We start from the raw sequence: 9977 nt of genomic DNA, 5'->3' as shown, positions 1-9977 counted from the left end.
TATATACAAATTACTTTCTGACGTTTAAAATTATATCTCAATATGACTACTGACAATTGCCTGGTTTAATTACAAACGGATGAATTTTGTAATCAAGGGGTAAAATAAAAATGTCCGTGTTTTAGAAAAAGATACATCTTTTCGTCAATAATTAGGATAAAATGTGTACTGATCGTATATAAATAGCAAAGGATGTATAAATTTACAGGGGAAAGTTATCTTCCTTGACTGGAAGTCGTCCGTTCGATAAAGTTGCTCCTAGCCGCTTAGTACTGTCGCCCACATAAAGTCTATCGTCTCAACTGTCATTGTGCCTGGGATTAGAGTATATTCAATGCTCTTTTTTGATAGACACTTTAAATTTGATGTCTCATTATGTAGACCACTAATGGTTATGTAAAAACGTCTTATATTATTTGATTTAGATAAAATCATGATCTACTCATAATGTTTTTTATCATTCGGCGAACCAAATTTGTTGAATTCATAAACATTACATTTACATAGTTATTCGTAGAAAAACTTTATTTTATATGCTTGATTAGATGTATATTTAAGTGTTATCTACGTTTGATACATAATACACACATAAATATACATTTAAGTGTACATTTTGTTTATACTTTAGTAATTTCTGATGAGCTGGAAATTGTACTCAATACAAAAACATATATGAAATAATAATTATCGTTGGCAAAAAAGGCAAATGAAACAGTTTGATTGATAGAATCATTTTTATTAATCAATCATCATTTTGATGTAATATAATTTTGATAGCTTCAACCTTGTGGGAAATACTCTGTGTATATAATTAACTAATGACTTTATATAAAGAATATGAAGAGCAAATTATATAATGTGCTATATTAATGATTTGCAAACCAGAAAGATCAAAGTAATGCTTCAAGGTCTTAACTAATCAAAAAAAGCCTTGTGTAAGTCTTTCTTGTAATACTTCTGAAAGACATTCATTAATATATTACGATGTTTTTAAAATATCAATTACAATTTTTGCCTAATCAATTTGTAAATTAAAATACTCAAAGCATAAGAACCGAGACGATAACCACCACTTAGCCTAATCGGTGAAAACGTGCTCCAAATGTATTACGTAATTTCACAAAACACTACACAAAAATGTCGATCGTCGAACACGTAGAGGTCAACGACCTGCACACTATGTAGTGGACAGAATCTCAGGCTAAGATAAAAGTGAAAGCTATAAACAAGTAGTAGACGTGCGAGCAACGCCGCGTGCTTACTCTAGTGGCTCTCGCAGGAAGCGAAGCGCGGATGATCGCCGCACGCACGAGAGAAGGAATTTTTTTAGAAACTAAAATTAAATTAGTGAAAATAGTGATTAACTAGATGAAAGAACAATCCACTTTCTTCTTAATATGATACTGAATATACAGATTTTATTTGGTTTAGTAAATAAAATAGATCTTTCGCAAAAGTAATGAATTGCAGTTAGCCTGTCGTATAATCTAGAACTTTAGGAGACGTTGTTTTGTTGTCCGCCAAGGCGACGTTTTTGTCACAAACTGCGCTCAATTGACACACTTCCTAATTCCTAAACTGGCTGTGAACAAGTCGTTTACTAGAGCGAGTAGGAACTGATATTTCATGGAATAAATTTACACTACTTCATATAAATCAATGATATAGGAAATTTAAACAGTTTTTTTCCATACGAAACACACACATTAATCATGCATAATTTATAATCTTAGAAACATATCTATAGTGATTTTAACATCATTTTAATTTGTAATTTGTTATTATGAATAAACATAGCGAATTACTTTAACGCATATCTTTTTATTTACAGGAGAAAGCTGCATAGAGAAGCCCTTGGCGACATTATGGAGGAATTACCAGCAGTCCACGAAACCGGACGTCGTGATGAAGCTATCCGTCACCAACTCCGGCTTGAAAGGCTTCACCAAAGAGCACGGCCTCACCGAGTACTGGTCGCACCGCATCACCTACTGCGCCAGCCCACCACACTATCCTAAACTATTCTGCTGGGTGTACCGGCACGAAGGGAAGAAACTAAAACACGAGCTGCGCTGTCACGCCGTTCTCTGCACCAAAGAATCCGTGTCAAAGAAGATAACCGAGGAACTACAGTTTAAGTTAAAGCAGGCGCTAGTCGAATTCAAAAAAGACAGAATATCCAAGCAAAACGCTAGGCTAAGTCTCGCCAATAGTGTATACGATAACCCGAGCATGCCGCGCAGAAAGATACTGCTTAGTGTCGGCGCTACGAATTACCGACCGCCGCTGGAGAGGTCCAAGTCTGCCCCAAAACTCGGAGCCATTGAGGAGCTATGGTCTGAGGAGGACGAGGAGGAAGCCGAGATGAACGCGAAACAAAACTCTTGTAACTTGACTTCCGATGACATCGGCATCACACAAACTTTGGATAGGCGACGACAGGAGTCGAGGTCTCCGCGCAAGTTGTCGTGTCCCGACGGCTTTATGAACAGAATGCAACAGGAACCTGCGGGAAATTTACAAACAACAGATGAGCTGATTAATCTTCTAGTTAAGGAGAGCCAATTGAAGGCGGCAAACGACAGCCGCAATGAAGCTAGTCAAAACGAAACTGAAAAATCTGATCCTACACTGCAACTATTGGGGGCGATCTCCGAAACGCACGAAAATATGGACAACACAATTAACGTCGACGACGTTCGAAAGAAATTGCAAACACAAAGTAACTTCCTCGTCACGGACAGCGACGACGGATCTGTTTCTTCGGGCTGCGAGACCGCGAGCACGGTCACCTCCTCGGACGCCGAGCCTTCGTCGCTCCCTTCGCACTTCCCCCACGAAGAAATAAAGGAAATCGACAGCGACGAAGACAGGTCTTCTATATTTGAGAGAGTTCAAGTATTTAAACGTGCCTCGTTTAGAGATAACTTAGATTACACTAATTCCATTCAAGTAATCAATGACGAAGAAGAGAGTTTGAAGTCGATTCCTAGCGATGAAGTGAACCATGTACCTATAGGAGAGCGCAATGGGTTCAGGCGACGCTCGACATACCCGCCGCTACGAACCGACACCTCCGCGATCACTGACCTTGAAGGTAAATTTGAATCGCTACTCGACAACCTGACAGATATGGATAGTCTCAACTCTATTAATGAAACAGAAGTCTTTAATAACATAAATAAAAATGCAAGTGACAACGACAGCGCTTGCAGCGATGAATCCGGTTATTCAGAGTTTTTAGACAACGGAAAAGAAAGTATTATCGGCAACACAATAATGGTTTAGACGCTTAAATCGCTTGATGTTACAGCTGTTGCATTAAATGTAGTTACACCTTAGTTATCTCTCGAGTTAGTCGTAAGATATGTATAAATTTGAGATTTTTGTAAATAACAGGGTACGCGATGTACTTCATCCAGTTGATGTATTTTTATTTTTTTAGATTTTTGTATATATAGTTATTTTAAAATGTAAAATTTATTTCATTTATGTAAAATATTTGAGATTTTTATTTGTTTTGAATGACCGCGTCTTTACAATTGTCCGTATTTATTATATTGTTTCAATAACTTACCATACGATAACTTAGCTATGTCGTAACTTACGCGAAGGTCCGTAGATACTTAGGTACATTCCATGTTTCGTCACACGCACTCGGGTCATTCATTAAGTAATTGTAAGTAGTGAGGAAAATTTTGGAGAAAATAAACTAAGAAAGCGACATAATAAACGGTCTCTTATTTAATCCTTTGTTTCTTTTACATAATAATTATACAAAGAGCGGGCGCACACCTATCACTAAACTATCGCACATTAGTTGTGTGATTGTCGATTGTTTTGCAATCCATTCAACTGTTTATTGCACAAGTAAAAATCAAGTAGTATACGCACTTCCATACAGCTTATAAGCAAAGCGAGACTAAGCAATTGTGGGAAAGTTTAGTTCCTGGTGTGCGCACGCACTTACTATTTTCATTTACACACCTACTTTGACTTAAACCCAAAGACGTATCTACCAGCCGATAGTTTCTTATGGGGAAGCAAGAGAAAGTGATCATAAGAAACTAGGTAAAGGTCGAAGAGTGATCCATCTCTACAACTTGTTGCTAAACTATTTCACTACGATGTAGAATGTGACCACGAGAGGTGGTGTAGCAACACATGTTCATTCAATAGCTACGCAATATACTTACTGCCGAATACTGAAACTCAATTTAAATATGTAACAGCTTCTTAAATGATTACATCCACGCTTGAACTCTTACTTGTTTTATTTAATTCCTTACAAATTTTGACGTCCATCAAATTGTAAGCGGCGTTTACGAAGCGTTGAATTTAAGATGCGTTTCTTTATTTGGCCGTTAATAATTGGAGTTCAGTTTCTTTCAATTCTTACATCAAATGTTTCTCTTATAAAGTATTCTTAGGACACATGGAGGCTGTCGAATGATTACTGTTTGGTGAGTTATTGTAAGTATTGTCAAAATTAATATTTAAACATGATATGTAAGAGATAGAAGACATTTTTAATAAACATACTGGAAGACGAACTTGTATCACTAGCATTACAAACGTCAAGGTGTGATTGACAATTCGTTCCGCAGCTTCATAATTAAATTGCATGACAATTATGAAACAAAACACTCATGAATTATTAGCTTGCAAGCAGTAAAATGGGTGTATTTTAACTACGGCTAGTGTTACGTAAAACATTCAGTTGCATAATATCTTTGAAGAGTATTATTACATACACACGTGTAAAATCGAGTTCGTTGACGTATCATTTGTGCTAATTAATAAACAATTATTATTATGCATAACAAATGTACATAATATTGATTATGTTAACCGTTTTATAAATCTGCTCTGAAGACTTATTTTATAAACTGTTTAAAAGATAACTAAATTACGTCATCCTCATATTATAAATGCGAAAGTTTAGATGATGGATATTTGTCGAGTTTGGCTGAAATTTGGAATAGATGTAGAACATAGTTTGGTAAAACACATTGGCTATTTACTTTTGTTGTTTTATTAATCCACGTGGAAGGAGTCGCGGGCCAAAGCTAGTTTAGAAATAAAGTTAAGCATACATTTTTGACGATCACAAGTATTTTTTATATCAGTGGAAACCAACGGTCATATTTTCTATATCAGAATAATACCGACTAAATATACCAGTCATATCGCATTTAATGTTTTCTCAAAGGTTACTTTTGCATAATGGTTAGTAATAAAAGGGGTAATGAAAATCTTAGATCTCGCCTCAGCTATATCGAGTTAAGGCAATAAAACTTAATGTTCTAAACGTAATTACAAATGAGAGGTTAGGTTCCGCAACGTGTGCGGTGATGCGGCGATAGCACGCCTATGTTCTAGAAGAGTCGATGTCATTGGAAAATTTCTCAAAACGATTTAACGCAAACGATTAATGCTTTACTAGAATTGCTTTGGTGGAGACACTAGTGAAAATTAAACTTCTCTTTCGTTGACTGATTTGCTTTCAGCCCAAAATAAATATTTAACAAATTACCATGGTTTTTCTTTTATGTTATAAGGAGGCAGACGAGCAAGCGGCCACTTGAATGTACCCAAAAGGAAAGCGACAGCTGCCCATAAACCATAAATAATGGAGGAGTAGACGCACATAAAGAGGATATTTTCCCTTCTTATGCGTCTCCTCCACCATCAAATCCAATTTTCCTTCCCATTATTTTCTCCCAAGAAAAAGGTGGAAAGGAAAAGGGACTAAAATAGTGACAAATTTGTTGCATTAAAAATAGATTAATAAATCCTGACAAACAGAATACGCATAAAAAAATGCTTTCCGAATTTAATTTTATTAATTGGTAATTTTCAGAAATGTTTCGGTATATCGTTTACCTCAATTAAATGAATTATAAAAATTAACCTCAGTCGATACATGCTATGCCTGTCATGGTCGGTCACCACACTGCCTTCCTCGATCGAATGCCAATTATATAGTACATAATTGGCTTCATTTTTAACAAGTACTTTATCACCAATGTCCTTGTCAACGACCGTAGTACCTTGGAGATCCCTTTTCCTGTTTGTTTCAGAATCCTCAATGAAATCCACACAACGATCACATTTTACCTTAACAATGTAATTTTTAAATACAATAAAAGAAACCTTTATCTATACTAATAATATAATAAAGCGTGAACACATACTTCTTTGTGGCGTAAGATGTCAGCAGCATGTTTTTGAATAATTATTTTTTCAATAAAAAGCCCTACACTTACATCACGCTTTAGGCTTATATTTTCGCGCTACTAAACTTAGTAGGTAAATAAATTGGATCAAAACCTTAATGTAGGAAAGAGACCATAAGCTACGAGGTGTCAACATCAAGGAAGCAAGATTGCCATGGTAAGGTAATTGATATTTTGACATTTGCGATTGAGAATTTGACAGATGTAAACAATAAAATACAGTTTTTAATTACATGCGGACGAAGCCGCTCGGAAACAGCTATATATTTATACAAGAACTTCTGGTCTGCTGATTCTTTGAATTCAGATTTGTTTACATAAACATATTGTTGATTTAACCGATATACGAAAGGTTCAGATAGGTTTTATAACAATACTTTGCTTTCATAAGAATTCAAGAAATACTTCCTGTATAAGTTCTTTGAAATGATGTTTTTGATATTAAGAAATTATTTGTTGAATAAATATCAGATAATTTTTAAAACAATACATCAATTAAAATTTTGTTAAAGTGTCAACAACGAAATAGCATAGGAGTTGAGGGTTTATAAGAATTGCAGAAAAGTGTATTGATATCTCTGTCTTTTACAAAAAATGTGAACGAGATGGCAATATATTACAACACAGGTGTTAAAGTTAAGATACACCCTAACCGAAACACCACATGACTCGGCCAGCGTTACGAACCATGACTATTTCTAACCCCTTTGAGATCTCTGCTTTGACCCACGAGTCATATAACATGTGTGAAATATAATCTGTAAAATATAACAAACACGATTATTGAACTAATTTCTCAGATGATTTATTAAGAAATAACTTTCGCTCGCAACCGCCTAGAATTATAGAAAAAAAACAAAAGCAAGTAGCCTATGTGTTCTTTCAGACTATCCAATACAACTATGCTAAATTTTATCTAAATTCGTTCAGTAGTTTAGGCTACTCTCTAACATTCAACCATCTAGGCTTTCGTATTTATAATCTTAGTATATAGTAAGATAGTGGCTTAGAAAGTTTGACCGCTATCCTGAAGAAAAGGTTATTGGTAGCCTTATGTTATTCCTGACGCTTCACAATAGTGTTACGAATCAGGAAACATACAGAAAAAGTACCGTATGTGCCAAACATAAATCATGTTTTTTATATTTCCGTGCGTGCGATGTTGAACTTTCCACGTGAGCTTTCAACTTTTCGCAATGCGGAACGGAACTGATTGCTTCAAAACATTACTTTTTAAATTGACTTTAAAAGGCTTCAGGGATATTATATTACAGTAATTAATTTGTAGTGAGTTTAGTTTTAGTTTTTAATTCTTTGTCATGTAAAACTTTTTTTTTTTATTATAATGTTGTGTTAGCCTGTAAGTGTATCCATGATATTGTGTTTTAGTTATAATTACTTTTCTTCATCATACAGAACTTATTTCATGTGATACGTTGGCTTCCTATTGAAAATAAATAAATAAATAAATAAACTTTCGGGACTGTCGTAATTATTCCAGCATCTAATATCGGGTTTCTTATCTTACTAATATAATAAATGAGAAAGTTTAGATGGATGAATTTTTGTTGGATTTTGACATAGTCGTAGAAGATAGCCTGGAAGAAAATTGGCTACTTACTTTTTTTGCCACAAGAACGGTTTCGCGGCGAAAGTTAGTCGTAGAATAAATTTCAAATAATGTGTTATGTCAAGATACATCTGGTTCAATAAGGTCAATTGAAAATTCACCTATTCTTATAGAACGTGAACCGCCCTATACTCCGTCGCGAGCGGTGTTGTGGAGGCGTTGCCATGACAACGGCCCGGTTCGGTTCCCGGCCAAGGCAGCACCGTGTCATTGACCGCTTAAACTAATTCCGGCTGTGATTCTGTTTGCAATGGCTGCACGATTAAACTGATTGATTTTTTATAAACTATCATTTGCTTATTGGTAGGTGAAGATGTGACAATACATTACTTAGGAATACTTAAGTATTAATGCTAATGCTTAAAGTGTGAATTGCTCTACAATAAAGGTTAACGTATTATAACTCTTTACCAACTAACGGATTAATTACACGTATGTTTTTATCGCGCCTATTTATCTATCATTCATGTTTATTGTTTTGTACAAAATCAATGTAAATTGAATCATTTTACGTCGTAATAAAGCTTAAATTATATGTGTATAATAGATTAACGGATTACTTTATGGGTCAGTTAATAATTGTATAAATAGAGCGATTTTAACTCTTGCTTGTTTTGAAACGGAATTACGCTTGTGAACATTGCTATATTTCGCGATGTGTATGGCACGATGTTCAGTGAGTAAGATGTTAACTTTTTAGTATACTAAAGGCTTTTTAAAACTTTAGTGAATAACTATAAATAACAATCAGATATGGAACATTTCAAATAAATATATTTCTTGATAAATCATTTTTATGAGTATTTGCTATTACGTTTTATTAGGCGCTTTGAAAGTATAAGTTCATATAAGTTATTTAAACATTTCCAATTTTAAAATAACGGTTTAGCTATGATTAATCACTACTTAACTGTATTAAAGCTTATTTAAGTTAATTTAGAATTGGTCATGTGTGTGTGATGCATAAAATTCGACAATACTTATAATATGAAAAAATGGAGTCTAAAACCCGAAATGTGTTTTGTTTCTCATGTGTACAAAAACTAATTATTTTCAACGAATCAAAGTAATAAATGAGTCATTAAATGTTTGATTGATAAATCTACTCTTTGTTTACAAAAAAAATCACATTTAAATTTCCTGTAATATTGTTAGAAAACAGCGCCATCTTGTGACAATTTTATAAATGTTGATGACAGTCAACAAAGCAATTGTTAACAGGTTTATAGAACGTATCAATAGATGTCGCTTTCAAATCATTGATTTCAAAAATTTTGAAACGCTTTAATCACGCACTCAATACAGAGAGAATTTACAAGAGAAAAAAGAAATTTAGATGACAATTTACATTCAATGGTAAATTCCTTGGAATCGGAGTATAAAGTTGACAATATTAATTTAGTGCTGGACTTTGGACTTTCAAAGCAAGCAATTTTTTGATAACTCGTGCAACGTAAGAAGTGCAAAGTACGTAATTCTATTTTTATTAACTTAATGTGGTCATGTAAGTACGCTTGATTGTATGCGGAGTAAATGCCAACACGGAAGTCCAGTCTGCAATACTTCTTTGAAAATGAAAAATGAACATTGTACAATTTATCCAATAGCTATAAATAGACGTGAAGCTTAAAATATTTGAAAATTAAAAGGCACAAGTTGTCATCGTTACACTTATTAACACCAGAAGCGATATCCTGCTGCGCCAGTGTGGACCCACAATTGTCCACCAAAATATTTATTTCTGACTACCTATTCATCTTTTGTATCATTGTCTCACCTGTAGGGGGCGCTGTGACGGATTTATTAGCTTGCACAAAGCGACAGGTACTACAAACCCGGTGGCATATCGGAACCTGCTTCAATTCGTTTCTAAGAAAGCGGCCCCTGGTGTCGGCGGCGTGTAATTAAGCTACTACCGCTTTACGTAAGCTTTTATGATAGGTGGCTTATTGTTTTTAACATCTTAGTTTTCAATTAAAAAGGTAAAGTATCATGATACACAATAACTAAGCTATCCATCGGAAGACGTGGAAATACTTTCATAGTTTTATAATGTACGAACAGTCTGAAACAAAACAGCAAATTACCTCCAATTCCTTCTTTGCTAT

General features: G+C 34.5%; 1 protein-coding gene across 1 annotated transcript; it reads left to right on the top strand.

The window, feature by feature from the left end:
• Positions 1 to 1137: 1137 nt before the first annotated feature.
• Positions 1138 to 3501, top strand: LOC106111034. Its single transcript, XM_013292999.1, has 2 exons — positions 1138 to 1161; positions 1798 to 3501. Exons 1-2 carry the CDS (start codon positions 1138 to 1140, stop codon positions 3286 to 3288), a joined length of 1515 nt encoding a protein of 504 aa, XP_013148453.1. The 3' UTR covers positions 3289 to 3501.
• The last annotated feature ends 6476 nt before the right edge of the window (positions 3502 to 9977 follow it).

The sequence above is a fragment of the Papilio polytes genome, unplaced genomic scaffold, assembly GCF_000836215.1.
Source record: "Papilio polytes unplaced genomic scaffold, Ppol_1.0 DF824180.1, whole genome shotgun sequence".
Taxonomy (NCBI): domain Eukaryota; kingdom Metazoa; phylum Arthropoda; class Insecta; order Lepidoptera; family Papilionidae; genus Papilio; species Papilio polytes.
The sequence above is the reverse complement of the archived record's forward strand: the minus strand, read 5'-3'. Positions and strand labels throughout refer to the sequence as shown.

Bases quoted from the DNA above. Each gene is read 5' to 3' on its own strand.
- LOC106111034 (XM_013292999.1), top strand. From the start codon at position 1,138: ATGTCGATCGTCGAACACGTAGAG. The intron at 1,162-1,797 runs GTCAACGACCTG...GAATAAACATAG, and splicing joins CGATCGTCGAACACGTAGAG to CGAATTACTTTAACGCATAT.